This window comes from Alternaria triticimaculans (assembly GCF_023758025.1).
Source record: "Alternaria triticimaculans strain BMP 0046 chromosome Unknown scaffold_1, whole genome shotgun sequence".
Classification (NCBI taxonomy): domain Eukaryota; kingdom Fungi; phylum Ascomycota; class Dothideomycetes; order Pleosporales; family Pleosporaceae; genus Alternaria; species Alternaria triticimaculans.
In genome coordinates, this window is record NW_026055958.1 from 3,917,690 (window position 1) to 3,940,408 (window position 22,719).

At 52.2% G+C, this 22,719-nt stretch overlaps 9 protein-coding genes across 9 annotated transcripts; 6 read left to right on the top strand and 3 right to left on the bottom strand.

The window, feature by feature from the left end:
- Window positions 1-288: 288 nt before the first annotated feature.
- On the top strand, window positions 289-1,425 carry J4E78_001310 (uncharacterized protein; the record flags this gene model as incomplete). Its single annotated transcript, XM_049361969.1, has 2 exons — window positions 289-994; window positions 1,082-1,425. 2 exons carry the CDS (start codon window positions 289-291, stop codon window positions 1,423-1,425), a joined length of 1,050 nt encoding a protein of 349 aa, XP_049227252.1.
- Window positions 1,426-2,136: 711 nt separating this feature from the next.
- On the top strand, window positions 2,137-3,429 carry J4E78_001311 (uncharacterized protein; the record flags this gene model as incomplete). The annotated part of the gene is made up of 2 exons (XM_049361970.1): window positions 2,137-2,140; window positions 2,219-3,429. The coding sequence occupies 2 exons, from the start codon at window positions 2,137-2,139 to the stop codon at window positions 3,427-3,429; spliced, it is 1,215 nt and encodes a 404-aa protein (XP_049227253.1).
- Window positions 3,430-4,116: 687 nt separating this feature from the next.
- J4E78_001312 (uncharacterized protein) lies at window positions 4,117-5,321 on the top strand (the record flags this gene model as incomplete). Its single annotated transcript, XM_049361971.1, has 3 exons — window positions 4,117-4,303; window positions 4,358-4,489; window positions 4,543-5,321. 3 exons carry the CDS (start codon window positions 4,117-4,119, stop codon window positions 5,319-5,321), a joined length of 1,098 nt encoding a protein of 365 aa, XP_049227254.1.
- Window positions 5,322-6,048: 727 nt separating this feature from the next.
- Window positions 6,049-7,846, top strand: J4E78_001313 (uncharacterized protein; the record flags this gene model as incomplete). The annotated part of the gene is made up of 3 exons (XM_049361972.1): window positions 6,049-6,327; window positions 6,378-6,415; window positions 6,466-7,846. 3 exons carry the CDS (start codon window positions 6,049-6,051, stop codon window positions 7,844-7,846), a joined length of 1,698 nt encoding a protein of 565 aa, XP_049227255.1.
- Window positions 7,847-9,247: 1,401 nt separating this feature from the next.
- J4E78_001314 (uncharacterized protein) lies at window positions 9,248-9,847 on the bottom strand (the record flags this gene model as incomplete). The annotated part of the gene is made up of 1 exon (XM_049361973.1): window positions 9,248-9,847. The coding sequence occupies one exon, from the start codon at window positions 9,845-9,847 to the stop codon at window positions 9,248-9,250; it is 600 nt and encodes a 199-aa protein (XP_049227256.1).
- Window positions 9,848-10,870: 1,023 nt separating this feature from the next.
- Window positions 10,871-12,422, top strand: J4E78_001315 (uncharacterized protein; the record flags this gene model as incomplete). Its single annotated transcript, XM_049361974.1, has 2 exons — window positions 10,871-11,672; window positions 11,719-12,422. The coding sequence occupies 2 exons, from the start codon at window positions 10,871-10,873 to the stop codon at window positions 12,420-12,422; spliced, it is 1,506 nt and encodes a 501-aa protein (XP_049227257.1).
- Window positions 12,423-12,505: 83 nt separating this feature from the next.
- LIG4 (DNA ligase (ATP)) lies at window positions 12,506-15,478 on the bottom strand (the record flags this gene model as incomplete). The annotated part of the gene is made up of 1 exon (XM_049361975.1): window positions 12,506-15,478. The coding sequence occupies one exon, from the start codon at window positions 15,476-15,478 to the stop codon at window positions 12,506-12,508; it is 2,973 nt and encodes a 990-aa protein (XP_049227258.1).
- A 351-nt stretch (window positions 15,479-15,829) lies between these two features.
- Window positions 15,830-17,914, top strand: J4E78_001317 (uncharacterized protein; the record flags this gene model as incomplete). The annotated part of the gene is made up of 1 exon (XM_049361976.1): window positions 15,830-17,914. One exon carries the CDS (start codon window positions 15,830-15,832, stop codon window positions 17,912-17,914), a length of 2,085 nt encoding a protein of 694 aa, XP_049227259.1.
- Window positions 17,915-18,038: 124 nt separating this feature from the next.
- Window positions 18,039-21,000, bottom strand: J4E78_001318 (uncharacterized protein; the record flags this gene model as incomplete). Its single annotated transcript, XM_049361977.1, has 5 exons — window positions 18,039-19,042; window positions 19,242-19,294; window positions 19,350-19,394; window positions 20,171-20,753; window positions 20,814-21,000. 5 exons carry the CDS (start codon window positions 20,998-21,000, stop codon window positions 18,039-18,041), a joined length of 1,872 nt encoding a protein of 623 aa, XP_049227260.1.
- Between the last annotated feature and the right edge of the window lie 1,719 nt (window positions 21,001-22,719).

A 22,719-nucleotide genomic window follows, 5' to 3' on the forward strand; every position in this document is an offset into this window, starting at 1 on the left:
CGGGCGACTAATGGGGATGCGGTTAGGATTAGTCTACAGTATACGTGCAAAAGAATCGCGAAAGAGATGGATGGAGTGGCTTTCAGAACCAACAAGATCATCTTTCGTACGATTTGTGACTCATCGGACGTTGAAGAACAGCCATCGAACGCATGGCTGTATGAAGAACTTCTCGAAGATCGCGGATCACGACTGAGACACATGTTACTGTACGCATATAGCGTCGTCTCCACAGATGTCATGCAGGAACTAGGCTCGCGATACCCATCAAGCCCCTCGATACAACGGATGGTGGATATGATCTCGACGAATGGCAACACTGGACTACGAAGCGGATATTTACCCAAGGTGGAGACTCTCGACACCTACAATGACGAGTCGATGCTCCAGGACCTAGTCGAAATCATGTCGACTCAGGCAGACTTCGCCCACTTGAGTTCCAAGGAGTACGATTTGGAACTACGGGAAGCAACGAAGATCGAAGAGACTGACGAAGACTACTTCTCTGATGACTCTGACGACTCACCCGTCCCGCCTTGCTACACACCGGAAACACAGATGAATGTATTACGGTGGAGACCCAGACTGTGGTGGATTCCTGATCGCAAGGACCTTAAATCTGTCTTGGAGTTTCTCTACATATGGCCCACCGCACCTCCTGACCCGCCTGTTGACGACGCATGGATACCACGCATGTACTTCTCCGCAGCTGCAGTAGCTACCCGCTTTCTCGAAGGGCTCTCTCCGCACGTGTGCAAACACTTACGCAAGATCATCATCACGGAAGATCGACTGAGTGTAGCTTCTCCTATAGCCCATGGGCAGGCTTTTATACCGTTCTGCATCGCGAATCCTTCTCTCCGTGTAGAACGCAGGGTCGATATCTGGTATACCGAGTTCGTGCATAGAAGCGACTTTTTTCGGGAGGATACAAGCGGAACAATTGCGTGGATTGCTACATGGATCAACGAGGTTAAGATCTTGTACCAAAAGGGTATGCCCATCGGCTGCTTCAGTCTAGTTCTACACGGACCTTCCAAACGAGCCAGCCAATAGCTTAGCGATGCCGTTATACGAGCAGCGATATGGCAAGATGGCGCTATGGAGATTGCTCGGCGAGAACAGCGACAGTTTGATGACGATGACGGTGTGGCCGAAGACTTTGTCGACGTCATCAAAGATATGCTACGCGGGGAGATACCAGCGAGGTTCGATGCGGATATGGGGGAGCTATGGGATATCGAGAAGCTCTTACGCGAGAACGATGGCGATTGGCCTACTGATGTCAGAGATGTGTTCCGTCTTCAGGATTTCGATGAGCCCGATGGTGGATGGGAAGCGGCGCGCGAGGTATACACGGAAGACGTAGCCTGGATGGACAGAGTGAATGGGTGGAGACGTTTGGCTGGGGAAGAGCCGCTGTAGTGTAGGTCTGATCATGGCGGGCAGACCATTCCTTAGCAGAAGACATGGCATTATGCAGACTCAGTAATGCAGCAATGTGGTACCAGTAACCTGGCAGCCTGAGAACAATCCGCCGGTTACAAGTTCGGCTATTAGACCAAACGAGCCAATGACCTGCTACATGAGTCGTAGTGTGCATGCTCAACGAAATCATGCTACGCCACCACCTTACATCCTCCGCGGCGCCCTTGATCAGTCTAACACGTACCAACTTGCGCGTTTCCTCACACAAAAGCCTCCACCCTGCCCGGACGATAGTGCTTCAACATGATTCGGAGGCCTTTGCGACACCGGTCGCTTGCCTTCATGCTCTCAATGCAGACTTCCAACATCGCAGACCCTCTTCCTCATGGTGAGGGACCGAGCATAAACGATCAACATCAGTCTCTTCTCTTCCGGCTGCCACGAGAGCTGCGGGATAGAATCTATGAGTACTACACACATCAAGAGCAAGGGTATATCTACGATCCATCGGCTCAAAAGTTTCGGCTACATAACGGACAAAAGATTGATGTCGCGTTGATCTACACCTGCAAAAGAGCGGCACAAGAGATAGACGGTTTGGCGTTTGAATCGAACACGATCCGATTCAGCGTCCTTCCACAGATTCCTGGCACTGAGACTTCAAGCTCTGTAGCCTTTTTCTACCGCAGTCTCTTGGAAGGGCGCAACATGTGTCTCCGGATCATGTTGTCATATGCATATCCCCTTGTCACACGAGAAGCCTTGAGAGAGCTGCGATCGAGATATCCAGGTAACACGGCAGTGGAAGAGCTAGAGAAAACGATTATCAGGGAGGGTAGAGCGGGCTTGAAGGAAGGCCGCCTTTACCCTGTGTTTAGATTGGATTATCTCATCAAAGACGATATACTTCAGGATCTCATTCAGATTATTGCGAGGCATCCAGCGTTCGAACGCCTCGTTTTGGGAGAATACGATCCATCCGCCAAGACGAGTGCTCCATTGGACTATGACCCGGTTGCGGATGACGAGGACGAATCCGAGGACGAGGATAATGACAACGACCAGGGCAGAAGTCGCTCTCGGCCATCGGTATACACGAGAGACACCCTATACCAGATTATCGAGTGGAGGCCCACGTATTGGTGGATTCCGGAGAAAAAGGACCTTGATGAGGTCGCGAAATATGTTCCACAAGCACCAGAACTCGGGACTCGCCATAATGGTCGCGTCAAGAGATTCAAAAGATACTTCTCGGCAGCGGCAGCTGCCATTCAATTCCTTGAGCGCCTTACACCCAAAAAGCGCGCCCAAGTGCGCAAAATTGTTATCCAGGAAGATTACGCGAGCTTAGGAATCTCCCAGAACCACGCGAGCCACACGAACTTAGGACTCTCCCAGACCCACGCACGCGGGCTTGTTCCATATTTGCTCGAGAATCCTAGACTTCGGATAGAGCGACGCGTCGACATCTGGGGGACTGTGCTTATCCCTAATCGCGAACGTTCCTACGGTGTCGAGCGCTGTCTCTGGGATGTTGCAACGTGGATACACGAAGCAAGTATGCCATGGATCATGGACCTGCCAACGGGTTCTTTCTCCTTGGTCTTACATGGCCCTGACAAGAGAGCCAATGAGCTTCTCTGCAATGCCATGCGACAGGCTGCAATGTGGCAGGACGGCGCTGAAGAACTGACACGCCGGGGAACCATGCAGAGAATGACTTTTATAGCCGATGACTTCGTCGACGTTATAAAGGCGGTGGTGCGCGGCGATGTTCCGGTGCGTTTCGAGGCAGGTGTGCCCGAGCTATGGGATACAGACAAGATCTTGCGCGAGCAGTCCGACCAGTGGCCATGCGCAGTTGATAGATTGAGATGCGTTACTGTTTTCCATTTCGGTATGCATGATGGAGGCTGGGACTCGGTTCGCTCAGAGCAGATGGAGGAGATTGAGTGGACGGATGGAATGGTCGTTCGGGGTCTATTTGAAACGGAAGATTAGCAGGACAGAACTACAATGGGGGCAAGATTGCGATGTCGGCTGGCAGTTCGTCTAATCATGCGGAAATGTGTGTCTTCAATGTGAAAACGTCGAAACTCTTGCGTAGAGAATTGTATGGAAGGAGCGTTAGCCATGATCGCGGCACACGCGAAAACGCGCCAAGACCTAGGTTTCATGTGTTTGCAGTCAGCTATGACGTCAACCCAGCCGCGTCGCTTTCAACCCGCGCGGCCGAGATTTGAGCTTCCAGCATGGGCAGCAAGCTGATCACAATTACGAAGCCCAAGATCTAGGGTGGTACGCCTTGACCTAAATCCAGATTCCCGCACACGCCAGCCATTGGAGGCGCCTGGACGCTGCTCCGGGCCGCTGCAGTGCATGAGATTGATTGGTATGTTGGCGGCGTTGTCGAGCTTGATTGAGGTCAAATCAGGGTATACGCTTGAATTGAGCCCCACATCGTCGCTCGCTGTAGATTGTTCCGTTGGTGTTGATGTTGGCTGTGGCTTAATCCTGGGTAGAACAGGGACAAACGCAGGCACGGCAGGAACCTACGTCACTGCCCGCGTGCCTGCCTTCATAACGCGCCAACACGGACTCTTTGACTCCGCGCATACTCACGATACCCAGTTTCCCCCACTTCATCCTCTGTACTCTTACAATTGACCCTCATAAAACACAGTCAGAATGGAGACTATCACCAACCTCGCAAGCAATGCTGCTGGCGCAGCCTCCAAGCTCATCTACGGCGACCAGACCAAGGCGGACGAGGCAGTCGACCAGACCAAGAACAACGAAACTGCCGGCAAGGAGCCTATCTCCGGTGAGCAGGGTCAGGGCACCGTCACTCAGCCCTACGACCAGGGCAATCTTGGTGAGTCCCCTCCAACGCGCGCATTGGACGACATATGCTGACCCCGCTTCACAGCGACCCCTCTAGCAACTGCTGATAAGGGAACTTTCCTCGACTACTCGAACAACGAGACTGCGGGCAAAGAGCCAGTTTCTGGTGAGCTCGGTAAGGGCACTGTAACAGAGCCCTTTGACCAGGGCAACGATGGTAAGTATACGACAATGACGGCTAGTAGAACAGAATACTGATGTATCGCACAGCCAAGGCGACCGAGAAGGCAGCCGAAAAGACTTCTGGCACAGATGAGTTCTTGAAGCTCGACCCTACCACCAAGGGACCGACCGAGACCATGACCGAAACATCGACCGACCCCAAGATCTACTCGGATAGCAAGGACCCGTCCTACATTGGCATGCCCATCGTCCCCCTCAACCCCGACGCTGCTACGTCAAACACTGGCGCTACCTCCTCTACAACCCAGGCCACTGGCATCACGGACAAGGCTGGAGTAACGGATAAGCTTTGGAAGGACACTCCACTTGACGACATCAGTCGTTCAGGTGCGCCAGGTGCTGGTCCTACTGGTCCCAGCGATGTTACTCCTGCGGCTCCCAGTTCCACGGCAACCACAACTACCAGCCCTGATCCCGCCATTAAGACCACTGCTCCCGACTCTGTAACCGGTGCTTCAAGCACATACGCGGGTGGCGCTGATACCGACACTAAGACTGATGCCGAGAAGGCCTCTGCGAACCGCGACACTCCAGAGTGGACATCAACAGGCGTTCCTTCTGACAGCAGCAACTTCGAAGCGGCTGCTGCCAAACAGAACGCTGCCTCTGGTTTGTGGACACGGGAACCCGGACAAAGTCGGGGTAGTACTGACGGTGCCGCAGGTATGACTGGAGAGCACTCAGGTCGCAAGTCCGAGTCTGCCGATTTGACTACATCACCAAGCGGCGAGGAGAAGGGCGGAAAGATGTCGCACTTGAAGGAGAAGATGAAGAACAAGCTTCACATCGGCTCCAAGGACAAATAGGTGTAAGGCGGAGGAATGGACGATCTTAATGGATGATGGATGAGATATGATACCACGGCGATAATATGCCACCACGTACGAGGACTATACTCGTAGTCTACTCTTCAGATAGAAATCTACAGCGTTGAGCTCAAGTTTATCCATCTTCCATCTCGTCCAATCATGTGCCTGGTTCGGCCTCGTGGCACTAACCAAAGTTAGCGTCGCGCCTGCCGTTCGCGATCTGACGTGCATGACAGCGTACAACCGCGATCTTATCACACGCCTCACTTCTAACAGAATAGCATCACGTTGGCATTGCTTAGACAACTTATTGGCTTTTGAAACCGTCACAAGACCGATTTTGATGAGCCGCTTCCTCTTGCAGCCTGGACAAGATCCCAAGGTACGTGAACGGCTATCCGCGCTTAAAGGTACTGTGCCACCCAGTCTACCTTTTCTATAGTAGCCTTCTCGCCAACAAAAACACCTCTTCCAAACTTTCCCCCTGTCTTCTCTCTAGTTTTATCGGTTTGCAGCCAGCATAATACACTCTGCCGCACGATCTTCGCATTGCCACTAGCGCGGCAACCACACTGTACTTTCATTCTCGGAACAACGTTGCGCTGGAACTGATTTGGCAGCCTTGCTTGTGAAGATTGCCTTGGCTACTCCAAATCGCGTCATTCTCGGCCCCGTTCATCTTTCCTCAATACAGTCGTATCACTTTTGATTGCACACCACCAATATGGGAAACATTGGCAACGAGAACGCAGTTCGCAGGGCTGACATCGCGATTGTTAGAACAACGCCTGAAAGGCAGACTCGAATATCGAAAGACCTGTCTACTTCGCCACACAATCACGACTACATGGACGAGGCGAACATGATACGGAGTGCGGCGGGCAAGATACCGCATGTTTGCGTTGTGGGCGCTGGTGTCGCTGGACTAAGATGTGCGGATCTATTGCTGGAGCGGGGCGTTAAGGTGACAATACTGGAAGGCCGGAATCGGGTTGGTGGGAGGGTATGTCTAATCAGCTGTGTAAATTTTGACGCACACTAATTAGCTGCCAGCTATGCCAAAGCGATGAGCTCGGCCACAGGGTTGATCTGTAAGTTCGCAATTCTCGATGTAGCTTGTATGAACTTACCGTACTGGCAGCGGCCCGAACTGGATACATGGCACTGATGACAACCCTATCCTGGACTTGGCCAAAGAAACCAAGACTACTACCATGAACTGGGATGGTCGTCAATCAGTCTTCGACAGCCATGGAAACCACATGTCGGACAAAGACGCGGCAATGAACACCGAGCACGTCTGGACCATCATTGAGCGAGCTATGAAGCTGTCGAACGAGACCTCAGCTACGATTCCAGTGCACCAAAGCTTGTTTGACTACTTCCAAGAGCAGGTCGCCGAGATGTTTCCCAATAAGGACGATGAAGCAAAAAAGCAGCAGCAAACCATACTGCAAATGGCAGAGATGTGGGGCGCTTTCGTCGGCTCGCCCGTTCAGAGACAAAGCCTGAAGTTCTTCTGGCTTGAAGAGTGTATCGATGGCGAGAATCTCTTCGTCGCATCTACGTACGACAAGGTACTGAAGAAGATTGCTGAGCCGGCACTGAAAGACGCGACGATGCTGTTTGAGCATAAAGTGCAGCGGATCATATCAGGAGATAAGACCGAAGATACACGCGTCACCGTCGAAGTTGAAGGTCGGCAAAGCATGACCTTTGACGAGGTCATCATGACAGCTCCACCGGGCTGGTTAAAGCGTAATCTCGGGGCTTTCGTTCCAGAGTTACCGAAACGACTGACAGAGGCTGTTGGAAGTCTAGGGTATGGGCATCTAGACAAGGTGTACATCAGCTTCCCAAAAGCCTTCTGGAATGAGCCCATCACCAATGACTCAACCTCGCCATCCGCGTCCCGCGATCTCAGCAAACCAAACGTAACAGCAACTGCAGCACCCATCCACCAAGCGACAGACTCACCAGTCAACCCAGCTCACTACCCAGGCTTCACACACTGGACACATCCAACCTATGCATCTGAAACAAACCCCGAATTCTGGGACCAAGAAGCCGTCAACCTGGCCGCCTTACCGGAAGGCTCAGCACACCCAACCCTCCTCTTCTACACCTTTGGCCCAACCAGCCTGCACATCGCGCAACTCCTCGCCTCTAATCCCCAGACAAAGCACAACACCCTCCTAGACTCCTTCTTCGCACCCTACTACACCAAACTCCCCAACTACAACCCCAACGACCCCTCCTGCACCCCTACAGCCATCCTAGCAACAGCCTGGGCAAATGACGAACTCGCCGGGTACGGCTCCTACTGCAATTTCCAGGTAGGGCTTGAGAAGGGTGACGAAGATGTGGAGACGTTACGAAGAGGCGTGCCTGAACGCGGTGTTTGGTTGGCGGGAGAGCATTGCGCGCCGTTTGTTGCATTGGGGACGGTGACGGGGGCGTATTGGAGTGGGGAGGGCGTCGCAAAACGCGTATTGCAAGCTTATGGGCTTGATGGGAACTGAGATGGCAATCGATGGGGTTGCTTCAGGGTACTGTAGCCTCATTTTTTCGATATGCTTGCGATGGATGTGCTGGACCGTTTTTGCCTTTACTCGAAGCTAACACAACTTTCCTGCATACCAGATCTCTGTACATCTCCAATGATGAGCGCAAGCCAAGGCCAGACTCAAGTCTGAGTTTTAAGGCGCGCTCTTTTCTTCTCCAATACGAACAATCTCACCCAAAGTGCGAAGTTTTCCCCGACCAAGAATTATGCCGGTGGGTCATCTGCACGAGTCGTCGCAACCCAAGGCATCACCAAAGATCCTGATGATTAACTTCCGCTTCTGCGGACATTTCCATCCCCACTATTCCTCACCAGCTATTTCTCCATTCAGACAGACCTGCATATCCCCACTCTCGCATGCTACAGATGTACGCAAGCTAAACCGCGTTGTGGTCCTCGCACCGAATCCGAACTACAGACGGGGTAGGCCGTTGGCGCGCCATGCTCCGCGTTTCAGATTTTCCAGCTAGACGTGCTGGCCCTGGCCCCATCTGCATGTCCCTCTTTTGCTTTTTCGTTCGCGTGGAGGCGGAAAGGCGCGAAATACGGTTTCTAGCGGGTGATGCCGTTGGCGCGTTGGATGGATGTCGCGGTCGCGATTGGGTGGGTTGCTGACCCGAGGGTTGGAATAGAGTTTAAGGTTCAGAGAAATTTTGGTGCTGGTGGGTTGTAGATTGGTATCGCGACACGATAGGTGAGGATTGGCGCAGTCTGGGAGAGGCGATCAACCAAACTTGATGGCGAGTTGGGCTGAAGGTTTGGGTAGGTACTTGAGTATATATTCTGGGTTTGCGCAGTCAAGTTGAGGGAGTATCATCAAGTCATTCCTTCTTATACCACTATCCTTACTGCTGGACATACCGAGTCGTCTTTCCTTTTTTTGGACCGTTTCAAACACATACGAACTTATACACACGCGCATACTTAGTCGCCACACACAAGATGGAACGCACATCATCTCACGGTTCATCAACCTTCGGCTCATCGGCATTCTCATCAACATCGTCAAACAAGTCACGAATCTCGATAAGAGAACGCATGGGCAAGCCAAGCAAGGTATGTAAACTCGAAAATACGATGGTGATGGGGTACTGACGTTGAGCAGTATCTGTGGCAGACATTGCTGCAGTGCAAGATCCTATGATGGTTTGGCTGGGCTGAACTGTGGGAATATTGCATGTATAAAGCTGAAGTGCGAGAGGAATGCGATGGAGGAGAAAGAATGAACATAACAGCTGCTGGGCGGTCGGGCTATCAGCAGGCTGCTAGTCAAAACAGAATGAGTTCTGTCGTTACAGGAAGAATCAAATACTGTAACATCCTTTGCCACTTTACCCACATTATCGTCTTGATCTCTTCACTCCACTTCCATGATCACCTCACCCGTCGCAAACCTCCATCCACTGAACGGGCTGTCAGCGTAAGCATACAACTCTTCCTTCGTTACTTGATCCCCATACTTCCCCCAGACACCCTTCCATATTCCCTTCGCTTGGACTTTGTACTTCGCCGGCTTGCGCTCAGACATCCACGGCTTGTCAAATACAACCTCAACCTCTTCTTCCGTTCCAGGCGCAATCGTAACCAGTGACCCCTGCGGCGGTGGCATCTTGCGATTGACCTGCAAAACAGTCTGCTTCACCTCCTCCCCACTAACCGAATCGGTAACCGTGAAAATACCAGTGTTGAGTGCGGAGGCGTCCAGCGGCGTATTCCATTTCAAGATCGTGTAAGGAGTATCTGGACTCGTGTTTTTGAGCGTAACGAGCAGAGTAGGCGGAGACCGAGATATTTGGCTTAGTGTAAACTCTAATCCCGGTATGCTGCTTCGACTGGAACTTGGATGCGGCATACTGAAGTTGAGCGGCGTGGGAGACTGGTAGATGTAGAAAGCGCCGAGGAGGGAGATGACGAGGCCTGTTAAGAGAGCTGTACGAGTCGTCCAGATGTTTGCCATGTTAGCTTCTCATGTGGCTGGTTTGAGCAACGCGACACCAGTAGGGGGGGTTGGATGTATAAGGCTGCTGTCGCCGGGACAGATAACCGCAAGTCTGCATCCGCGACATCGCATTATGTTTACAGGCTGTCGCGTGACGACTGTGTTACGAGCGAATCATCTTGCCAGAGACAATATAAATTGCTATCAGCCTTTGTACCTCCTTGCTCGGTACCTGCCCTGCTGGGGAGCGGGGTGCGCGGCGCTATGCCGAACTTGGCTATCTGCCGGCGAGAACTCAATATATACTTCATTGCGTATCCGGGGTGAGACCGCCTATCGCTCAGAGGGATATCTTCGTTTTATATCGTGGAATGATGGAGGTTACTCGCAGCTTGATGACTTTCACGTCTCTCTGGTCCACGGGTGGGTACTGTGCTGTTAGTGCCTTGGCGTGAGGGTCTGCCTTCCCCGGGCCAGGTTGGCGGGCGTGCCAGGAGACTTTACAAGTCCTCTACCACGGCACTCGCATATGCGCCCACATGCCTATGCTCAAGTTTTGAGACAGGATTAACAGGAAACAGTTTCTGTACATGCGTGGGAACCCGTTCGGACAACCCAGCCGCCCAGCATGCTCGCTCTCCAAGATGATTGCACCGTTGCAGCTGCCTTTGTCGCCGGCGCCGCGATTTCATCAACAAGCTCTATGACGTACTCATCTCATCGACTTACTGCAACTGAATGAGACATACCGCCAGTTACTCAGCCCTTACGGAAAGAAAAGTTAATTTCGTTGGTAGGTATTTGGCCCCCAAATGCGGGCGCTGCGCCTTGCGCAAATCCCCGGACTGGCAGGACGCCTGAAAATACGCCCGATCTGCAAATCGTCTCAGATAAGGCTGATGTCGCCGCGTCCGCTCGTGATTTGTTTCCTTGGTATGCATCGCGCACTGCTTCGCTTCAGGGATGAAATCTACGACGCAATTTTCCGCCGTTCGCCAGGACGCTGATGACGATGCACGAAAGAGCGCCGAAATGCTCGCAATGACCGACCACCACAGCGACGCCAAGTCCGAATCGCCCCACGAATGGCCTCAAAAAGATCCCAGGACGACATTCTTCGAGAAGTGGTCACCTTTCCCTTGGCGAGTAACTATTATCTTGTTTGCACTCCCTCTTGCGCTCGCCTGCATTGTCGGCCTCGCTGCGGCGGCAGAAACGGTTTCGCAGGGCTACATCATGGGACGAGACTGTTACCCAAACGGCCTTTGGAAAGAAGCCACCGGGGCAACATGGCGCATCATGGATTCCTCCTACTTCTTTACACCGAACTTGAGCTTCGGTGCTCTCACTTTTACGCAGGTAAAGGTGATCGATGTCGCATGGGACCTGATTATTGGAAGAGGCGGACAGCTCTTACTAGCATGGGTGAATTACCGCGTTTTCAATGAATGGCTGGTGTATCACATGGAGATGCATCACACGTCTTACAAGTTATACGCTGCTGTAGCCTTCGAGACAACGACCATGGCCACCCTCGGTGTACTGGGAAAAGAGTTCTTGGCGTATGGGGCGGGCACCTGGAAGCGTTTCTTTCGTTGGCTCGCTATCCTTTCAATGCTGCTTTCCACCCTCTATGTCATCGCGTTCCCAACCTTGATGGCAGCCATGACGGGTTATGTTACAACTTACAAACCTTACATCGAAGATGTCGATGGTAATCTCATGGAGTGGAGCAAGGCCAAGGACGTGGCTTATATCATCCAGGACGCGGACAGGGTGGGCTTGAAAGCTCCTCTTATCGTCACAGCGGATGATCAGCCGCTTATTGATGCTATTCACCATTGTACGTATGCTGGAAGTGGCTCTGAGGCTCAGCTAACGTAGTATAGACAAAGGGCAATTTAGTAGTTGGAACGAGTCATATTTCCAGATATTCGGTGATGCAGTCGGAAAAACAATATCGGTTGAGCATAGTTCCGCCCACGGTTTCGGCATAACCAATGGAACCTTGCACAACATCACGGCAGACTTTATATTCGACGGCGAAAAGACATCTACGCCGTCGACATCTTACAGTTTGGATATCTTCAGCTTCAACACCACATTCTTTGGACTAAACTCAGGCAAAAAGGTCAGCGATTTTCTCGAGTTACAGTACGCCTTTGAGAAAAGACCAGATGCAAACCACTCTTACATGGGGTATTACTTACTGGACCACGGATCTTGCAAGCCCAGCGAAACGTACCAATGGGGCTTCTCATACATATTCCTCTTCATGGTATCGATATTCAACTTCGTCTGGGTTTGCATCATGGTCGGCATGTGGCTTGATACACGACGCGGATCCATGATGTATAGAAGCGGGAGGAGACCGGGGCTTTTGCGCAGTATCATGGATTACTCGGCTGCGATACGGGAGGAGTTGGGTGCAGAAGCGAATTACCTGGAGGAGGATGAGCTGAGGAAACGATTGATGCAGAGTAGAGGGGCGCTGGTCGTGGAGAAGAGGGAGCTTAGGGTGACGAGGACGAGTACGGGGGAGATGACGAAGAGAGGTTGGAAGCGGGGTTTTACGAGTGGCAGCACGTTTTGAAGAGCGAATAAGATAAGATTGCTATGAAGGCTTCATGGTATCATAAAAGATGTAACTAACTAACCCTCAATCTGCGGCGTTGCTCAGCCCCATTGATATCTCTCTTCGTCAATCATGGTGCTCTCTTTCCAGCACTTTTCAACCCAGGCGACGCCAACGATTCTGGCAAGTCCTGTGATTTTGTTCTTCGCGTCCCTCGTCGGAGATTGCTCATCCAGCACAACGACATGTGTGACGCCTTCCGCGTTTATGTCGTCAGTTACCACGCCGCCCCCAAATTGGATGTAGTTTCTCGCCAGCCGTACTCTCAGCATACCATCTGGTCGTTCCTGATCATTTCGAACGGCCGCTTTCACCGTACTAAACATATGTGTCTTGAGATGCGCAAACGACTCTCCGTGATCGTCCAGTTGATCCAGAAACCCCTCTCGTTCGAACGCCTCATTATCCTCCGGCACCGACACACCCTCCAACAACTTCCTCATCTCATCCACATCCGCTACATCGCGCGCATACGAATCCCCATGCTCATCAACATTATTCTCATAATCCAGTTGATCGTCGTCATGGAGATAAAACATGTGCCTGTTTGGCTCGAACGGGAGTAGGTATGGCAAGGGAGTGGCATCTATCTCGTTCTGCCTGATGCAATCCTGGATCCAGACAGGCTTGACGATGTTGTTCGTTGCGCGTTTCTCGAGCGAGGCCACTTTGATTAGTCGCTTGTCTGCGACGATGATGAGGTTCTTGTCCATGGAGTCGCGCTGTACGATTTTGCCGCCGTTGGCTTTGACTAGGGCTTCAAGATTGGCTTTGGACTTCTTTGATGGGGTGATTTGCTCGGTCATTATGAAGAAGCTTAGGCCTTCAAAGACTTTGGATGCTGGGCCTGCGTATGGTGTTGTGACGGTATCGTTGCCGACGACAGTCAGTGGCTTCTTTGTTGTCCTGACTTTCTTCCTTCGGGATTGTTCGATCTTGAACTCTTTTTCCTTCTCATTGACCTCTGTCTCCGCTCGGCTCTTTACTTCCAGCCACTCTTGTGTTGAGAGCGCCTGATCCCATCGCTTATCTTTCTTTAGTTTTTGGAAGCGGGGAAAGCGAAGCGTGTATCCCATGCTGAATTTGTCACTGTTCTCCACACTTGCTGCTTTGCACCCCAGGACGACGGAATTGCAGGGGTAAATATATTCATCTGGCCGCTCGTGTTGCCGATTCCAGTCGTCACCGCCCAGCTCGATGAACGGAGGCGGTTGTCGACGATCCCATTTACGCCACTTACCTTCCGTGCGACTCCTTATTTCAGCGTACTCTTCCTTAGAGAACCCACCACCGACCTTGAAAAAGGATTTACACAGTGGGTTTTTCGCCACTATCGTGTCCTTCTCCAACAATGCACAGAGGAAGGATGAGTGGGCGCCACCGCGATGCCCAGTGCCAAAATATCCGCCGATAACAATGCAGTCGAGCGACTCGCCGTACTCTGACATGTATTCTGGCTTCACTTTCATCCAGTCGTTGTTCCGTTGATTGAGAGAGTACATGGAGCGCGGATTCTTTAGCACCAGACCCTCGGATGACTCTGCAACGACCTTCCGTAACTCCGGTTCAATCTCGGTATGCGAGCGCGCCTCAATGTAAGGATGGATCTCCAGACGACGTTTTATGCCCTTGACGGCACTCTCAAGGGCGCGACGTCGATCGCGTAGCGTGTATTGTGTGAGTGATTTGTCGTTCAGATAGACGCAATCAAACACCCTAAACAGTGGCCGCTGACCAGTATCCTTGTCGGTTTTATTCTCTTTCTCAGATATAGCTGCCGTCTTGAGTGTACCGAAGTCCACGATGTGGTCCCTCGCCATATCCCAGGTAATCATCTCCCCATCAAGGATAATGTTCCGTACATTCTTTCCGAAGGCGTCCTCGATGAAACGTGTAAGTGCACCGGCCTCGTCGCCTTCGAAGTGTCTGCCGTAGAGGTATGCGTAGTCTTTGGCTTTACGTGACCAGAACCCAAAGGTCCTTCCGCCGGGTGCGTCGGGATCTTCAATCATATGGAGCTGCATGCGCTCCCCGTCGAGCTTCTCTTCAATCCAAAACGTGTCATCGTCCGGATTTGCTTGGAAACGGCTCACCAGTTTCTCAAAGTTGCCTACTTTGTCCTGAAACTGAGCTAGCTGTGGCTGGAAGCATTGCATCAAGCTCAGCTCAGTGCTCTCGCCCTCCAAACGAATCTCCGGGTCGAAGAGCTCCCAGCACACTCGCCGCAGGTTTGACGAGATATTGAACAGTGTCTCCGCGTCCGGATGCCAGATGTCGAGGAGTGTCTTCTCTGTAGCGCCGATCTTCATCTGACGGAGGATCATACGGATGAGCCAGGTCATCTCTTCCGCATTCATCCTTCGGTAGAACCGCTTGAAGATCTTGACTTGCTCCTCTTCGGCGCCAACCTGCGACAGCTTATCCAGAGCATTGTTGACTTCGGCGATGCTCATGTCGCTGTACTCGGTCTTCATCTGCCGCATTGACAAGACATCGTAACATCGTCCAGGAAAGTCGCCCGCAGATGCATTCGAAGCTGAGCTGAGCTGACTAGGTAGCTTCCATTCCGTTATGTGGTCGGCATCAATAGATTTGGGCTTCATGCTGGTGCACTTGATCAAAATCTTGGCAATTGCTTTCTCTTTCAGACCGTACATGGCTCGATCTCTGTCTTTTTCGGGAATCATGAGACGCATTGCGGGGTAGAAGTCGTTACCAACTTCCTTTCGCCAATTTGCAATATATCTTTCGATGATGTTGCGTTTCGCTTCATGGGGTGACAGGTTGGAGTGTCCGTGAGGCCCGACTCTTCGACGAGCTCCCACAGGCTGCTTCCTCTTCTGTGTTTCCATGAGCGGGTTGAAAAGGTCCGTGAACAGGGTATGGAAGCGGGGCGTCTTGTGGAGGTTCAGCGGCCGGGTAGGGTACTTGTCGTCGAGCTCATCGTCATGACCATACATGAGCGTGTTCTCCCTAACCGCCTCCTCATCCGGCATTGGTATATCTTCGGCCATTTTGGGTGCATTGGACGAGTGAGTCGACGGGTGTAAGGTTTGTTTGTATATGAAGGCAGGGTCGTGGTTGCCTGGAAGCCGCAATACGCGTGATCACGTGGCTGTCAGGCTGCAACGAGCTAGCGCATCTCCCAAGGCGTCACCCATGCCAGTGGGTACCTACGCCGTGATTCACAAGGCTGACGATACTAATCTTGGAAACTGGGGGAATTGCGACTCCACAACATTCGTTTTCCCTTTAGTCCTTCGTTTCTTTGCTTTCATGTCGCGCCAAAACACCTTTTCCAACCGCACTACTGTCCCCTAATTGTCCGTATACGTCATTATTACTCACCATCCAATGGACCGTAAATGAGCGCTGCACGTAAGCAGGGCTGGGTCCCGCAGTCGACCGGCGATACCCAACACAACGTACGAGATGCTGCGCTACAAGGTGCCGCTCGAGCCTTCTCCAAACCTCCCGCGAAACCGAAGCCTTTGGTGAACACGTATACTGGAGGAGACAATGGGGCTTTGCTCGCTGCAACCAAAGTCGGCACAGGCAATCCGGCATCCTTGCGGAGGGACCATACCGGTGGTTCCGTAGGCGTCGGTAGGCCGAACCTATCCCATTCGAACAGCACGACGTCGCTGAGCGTGCCTGACGATCACCCCGACCGCGTCTCGTCGCCTTCGAATATCGCGGCACGGCTTGCGGCAGCTCGACACAGCCCTCTGAGGCCTATACCCCAGGCCAAGGCCGTTGTTCCGCCCGCCATGAGCGAACAGCAGCCACACGAGCGGGATGCACTGCCTCCCTCGGGCAGCGTAGGGAATGTGCTTGCGAGACTCGAGTCTCAGAGGCCCACGCAACAGTCGCGGAAGAGGAGAGACAGCCTAGAGTCACCTGCAGCGGCGCGCAATGCCCGACGACCAGAGCCACAACACAAGGCTACTGACGAGACGCCCATACCGCCAACGAATTCGCTGGTGAAGATGTTTGAGCAGGCGCGACCCAGCACACCCACGAAGCAGCCTTCCGCACCGATACGCGTTGCGCAGAATTCACCACCCCCTGTGAAATCGCCCAAGCCACAACGTGCGTTCAAACTGCCTCCCGAGCCGAAAGATGATGCACCGCTGCAGAGAGTCAGAACGCAGACACCGCCGCCCGTCAAGCCGAAACCGAAGCACAAGATCCAGCTGCCCCCACAATATGCTGATGGCAGCAGCGACCAGGCATACTTCAATACACCCAAGAAGGACCCTCTCAAGTCTCCCCCAATCAAACAGAAGCCGGTGCAGTTGGCAAAAATCAACACATCCACGTCTCCGCCCTCGAAGCCGCCTCAGAGGGGTTCGCGGCAAACACGGCCAAAGTCGGAGGACACAACGCAGTCATCGTCCAAACAGCGCCGCAGAGTGTCTGCGTCTGTAGAAAGCTATCAGTCACCGTCGACACCCACGTCTTTCAAGTCAGCAAAAGAAGACCAGGAAGAGGAAGAGAAGCCTCGACCTGCTCTACCTCCGCCGCGACGATCGACCGCACGGAAAACCGACCCTGCGCCGGCTGCGAACAAACTCCAACCTTCAGCCCCGATACAAATCAAGCCTCGCACCCAGAGCCAGAACCCAGCCTCGATGGCTCCACTACAGAAGCTCTCGCCTCCGCGTCGACCAATGTCAGCTAACAGAACTGGGTCGCCTTCAGTGTACCATAACAACTACCAGCGAGAATCTGTCAAGCAGATCACGCAGCACATGACTGGCGAGTCTCTGTCGAGCGCCATAATGGGCGCCGCCCTAGCCTCCCATTCTCGCAACGTCTCGCCGGCCCCTCGACCTATGTCAGTCGAGCCTCTTTTCCCTCCGCGCAAACAGCATCATCACCACTCGCCCTTCCACCGATCGCCTTCGCCGCCCAAACAATCCCCTCCGAAGAGCGCCGGCAAGCTGCGAACTACAATGCGCAAAGAACCGTCATCCTCTGATGAGGAAGACAACAAGGTCGACAAGTACAAGAAGAAGGGCACACGCATTATGGGCATCAAAGGGCGGAAACACCCGAACAAGCACCATGAGGGGACACGAAAGCGATGGCGCGACCAGATAACCGAACGGGAGCGGAAACGTTATGAAGGTGTATGGGCTGCCAACAAGGGTCGTCACATACCCTCACCGGATAACGCTCCACCTGACGACGACCCATCAGCCGATGTGCTGAATCTCCTTGTCAAAGAGATCTGGACGAGAAGTCGACTGCCCACACACGTATTGGAGGAAGTTTGGGACCTCGTAGACAATAGAGGGGTGGGAAGGTTGAGCAGATACGAGTTCGTCGTGGGTTTGTGGTTGATAGACCAGAGACTCAAAGGACGGAAGTTGCCCGTCAAAGTTAGCGACAGTGTATGGCAGAGCGCCAGGGGCGTAGGGATTAAAGTCAAGATCAAGCATTGACAGTAGACGAAGATGAGAGTTAGAGAAGCATTGGCATGGCGTTGGACTTGATTGTCACTGTAGATCCTAGAGATACCCCTAATCGTAGTACAGTTTGTTTCTTTTGTTGATATACACACACCAATCATCTTTCGTCTTTTGTCTGCACTGCAGTCTTCTCTTCCATGCTCAGCAACCCGGCGTTCCGCACGAAATTCGCGGTACTCCAAAACCCGCCGCTGAAGTCGAGATCATACCAGTAGTTCACTGCGCAACAGATCCCTTCTTCGTTGCAGCTCTGGCTTACTTTGTGGTACCATAGTGCGGGTAAGTATAGCATGTCGCCTTCTTCCAGCGTGACTCGGAGTGGCTGCGAGTATTGGGAGTAAGGCGTGGTGTTGGCAGCAGGTTGATCCGGATCCCATGTCGCGAAAGGTACGTATTCCTCTGGCTCATCGACCTTGATAACCAGATCACCCTTCTCTAGCGCACTGTGAGACGCGCCATCCTCCCGTTTCGGAATGTAGGTCGCAGCTAAGACGCTCTTCTCATTAACACAACCCGCTTCTACAGGCGGCAAGAGAACGAAATGCTTCTGACCCAGAATCTGAACGTAAATGTTCTCGTAGTTGTCCTTGTGCAGAGCAGTCGTGGAATACGAGTTTCCAAGCCAGAAGTTGATGGCGTCTGGTTCTTGCTCAAGTGCTATGCGTGCGAACGGTATGCTCTTGGGTACATCGGCGAAGAGCGTGGAGTACTCGTTACGTAGATTGTCGTTTTGGGTTTGCGCGTAGCGTGTTGGACCGCTGTAGTCTTTTTCTTGCTCTTGCCGTTGGATCTTGTTGAGGACGTCTTCAAAGGGCTCTTCGGTCTCATACGGTTTGACGAATATCGCGCCGCCTGACGGGAGAGATACTACTGAATCGGCGTTTCCGTGGGGGGTGATTGCTACGTTGACGTTCTGGCCTTGCATCACGGTTTTTAGGTACGAGGCGTTCCATGTTTTTCTAGCTTTGAAGTCTTTGGCTCCGTTACGTATTACGAAGGGTCGGTTGTGGGCGACGTGGCGCATGAATTGGAGGGGTGAGGGTTCAGTGGTGAGAGTGTCGATTGTCGAGGGATTGAGGTCGTGGTAGGATGTTATTAGTTCTGATTGAGATTAGTATTAGTGGCAATGCAAGATCGCAAGATACATCGAAGTGCTCCATGTTCATTATGACATCTGGGACATATGGTATGAGATTGAGAAATCGTCAGAAGAACTAGCCGCGCGATTTGCATCGTGGTTTTAAGCACTGAGACAACAGAATGATATGGAATTTATAGTATGAAGAGGAAAAGGAAGCACCTCTTACAGCATCTTGCAATGTCCCTTCCGCATCGAGACCAGTTGGTGCAGGCCTTCGCACATGATCAGTACGAGAGAGCGCAATGATCTCATCCATGACACACTCACCGCAAAGCAGCCTGCTCGGGAAATTTCAATCCCATCACTTCATCTCTATTCTGACCCATGTTTGCGCGTTCATGCGAAATCGCGCAAAATTCGTGAAGTGGGATGCGTTATCAGGGTGCGTCTAATTTTATTAAGCAAAACACCAAATCTTGAGTTGTAACACCCAGGTAGCTGGAAAGCTAGTCCCAAAAGGGCAAGGATCCATTGCCAGTCCATGAGAGTTCATTTGGAGAGGTACAAGAACACGGCAAGAATAGGATAGTATGTATGCATTGCGGTTGAAACTAGGACCAGGTTGAGGCATTCAAAGGCTTAGAGAAGAGCTACTTAGTTCCCAATCGCCTGTGGATTCCAAAACACCTTGTTTGGATCTACTGATTCCTTAATCACACTGAGCTTTCCATAAGTCGCATCACCATAGTACAATTGATGCGCCTCCGCTGGTGTCAGCTCTGGATCCAGATAATTCGGGTATGCCAAAAAGTCGCCATCGGGCTGTGCGTCTGTCAAAGCAGTATTGAGTCCTTGTACGAACGCTTTGATGCTAGACTCGAAAGGTGGAAGCATATTGGCCGAGGAACCGATGTTCTATCAATAACGAGGTTAGCCAACTGCTTAGGGGATACTGCCCGATGAGTATTGTCTGAAGGGGAGGGGAGAGGAGAGGAGAGGAGTTTACCTGGAAAACCCAAAGCGAATCGCGATGCGAATATGCCGCACTGTCAGGCGATGGAACATTGATCTGGCTATCCCTCCCGCCATATAGCGAGATATAAGTCTCCCATGGGGACTCTGCGCTCAATCCCTTACTAATGACATACCCAGCAAAGCTCTCCAGTGCGCGCCGTGTAAGTGGCTTTGCCTCTCTCGTAACAATGGACTTGGTGTAGAAGGTCTGGTGGTTGTTGTAGCCAGTCAAAGGCTCAACAAGAGGTTCGCCTTCTGCGATATCCTGCAGCGCATCGAGCCACTTTCTGGTCGCTATCGTTGTGTTGTCGGCCTTGGGCAAACCCTCAAGCATGGCGGGAAGCACGGCGCTGGAGAAGTGTGTGCGGTCGCCAAAGTACCAGCCTCGGAGTTCGAAGGTGCCAAATATGTTCATGTAGATCTCAAGTGTGATGTTACGGTCCATGAGAGGAGAAGATTGGGCAAACTTCTGCAACTGGAGAAGGACATCGGCGACGGAAGATGAAGACTTCAGCGCGGAAGTGAAGTTCACGGAGTAGCTGACGATCTGTGCCGGGGCAGGCTGGGTCTGCAGATAGAAGGTAGTCACGACACCGATGCTATCTGCAGCTCCACGCAGCGCGTAGTACAGTTCGGGATGGGTAGTGCGTGTGACGTGAAGTTGAGTTCCATCGGCCAGTACGACGTCCATTGCCACGATCGTGTCGAGTGCAAGCCCTAAACAACATCAAGATTAGCTAGAGTCGTTACATATATTTGCAAAACAGCGGTACTTACCCCAGCGACGAGAAGAGTATCCGAAGCCTCCATGCGTATAGTGCCCTCCGATGCCAACGCCCGGGTATGTGCCATGAGGCAGTGCGGCCTGACCTTGTTTGTATACACCCAGTCCGAGGTTTCCGAGACGCACGCCGCCTCCCGCTCGAACGATACCACTACCTTGTGATCTGTTAGTAAAGATCATGAAGAAGCGAGTAAGCTGCCTGCCTTTGTCCAGAGATACCTCATTAAACTTCTGTAGATCGATCGTCAAGCTACCATTCTTGCCGCCGAGAGAGTAGCTCCCGTACGAATGTCCTCCAGACCGGGGCTGAACTTTGATGCCAGCTGCAGCTGCGCATGTTATCGAATCGGAAACTTGCTGCGGAGTTTCTGGTATTGTCACGGCCACTGGGGTGTACTGGAGACGGAGGTTGAATGCGGTGGTGAGAGAAGTCCAATCTGAGGAGGAATTGAGAGTAGTAGGGACGGCTTTTGCGTGAAGGCAGTCCTGTAAGGCTTGGTGTTGTCGATTGACCAGATGGTCTCGCGGATCAACGAAATCAGCGATGGCGTTCGATACGAACAGAAATAGTAGAGGTGTTGAAAGCATGTTTTCAGTCAGTTGCTCTTTTGCGACTATACCTCCAGCTTCCTCGTACTACATTTTATACAACCACTCCGCCAGCACTACATGCCAAGTCTACCGAAATCCGGAAACATAATGTTATACCAATATTATTCGGTCCTCATACTTGCGAAGCAAAAGAGCAAGCAATTGCCCGTTCCAATCTCGTAACAATTTCCGGGTGGAGCTATCTGCTAGGTTCGGCCAAGTGATAAACTTCTAACGAAAGCTAGCTAGAGCAACGCGTAAGACGATTGGTGAAATGCAGTGGCTTTGCCTGGGGCATTGCGACGCAAAATCCCTGTTATGACGCGGAATCGGTACTGACGATGAAGGCATGTCGGTTGATGCGATGCCAAGTCCTCCGACGGGAACTTCCGAAAACCCGATAGCTCTTTCCCATGCAAGACCAGCGCAAGTCAGCATCTCATACCTCGATGATGGTCTAACAACAACACCGCACCAGCATTGTGGATCACTGCGGGCACCACATCACAAACAAAAGATGCTAGAGCGATAGCAAAGCTCAGGATCCGATTGTAATGCCGCCACTATGGAGCACCCTCAACCGCTCCGGCTTTGTCCAAACCCTAGGCCGCAAGTACCTGCAACACTATGCTCCGAATCGATTTGCTAATACCCCAGTAGGTAGCGCGCTCACCGTCGCAAAAGGCTTTGTCTTCCTCCACGTATGCTCTTGTTACATTGGCGGCATATCCTCCACCAGCGGCATCTCTATGGTGCCTACGATCCCCCATCACTATAAGGGCCACCCGTGGATACTATACTCGTCGCTTCATCGTCGCGGTCGCAACCTCCGCGTTGGTGACATCATAACCTATAATCATCCCATATTTCCCAAACAGAGCGGGTGTAAGCGCATCATTGGGATGCCGGGCGACTTCGTCAGCATAGTCACGCCTGGTCGCGGGGAAGACGATGTGCACGCTGTGGATCATGAGGGGAAATGGGCGAGCGTAAGGGAAGAGGTCATAAGAGTGCCAGAAGGACATTGTTGGGTACAAGGGGATAATCTGGAGTGGAGTAGGGATAGTAGACTGTTTGGACCGCTGCCGTTGGCGTTGGTCAAGGCGAAGGTATTGGCTGTTGTGCGGCCGTTCGGGGAGGCAAAGTGGATTAAAAACGATCGTGATGTTGTGGATGTGAAGGAGGGGGAAAGAGAGTGGGTGTTGAAGTAGAAGGAAGTATCACGGGAGGAACAAAACAATACTGGGGGGTAGTATACAAGGGAAAGAGTTATTCAGTCGAGGCAAGCTATATACCCAAGGATCCATC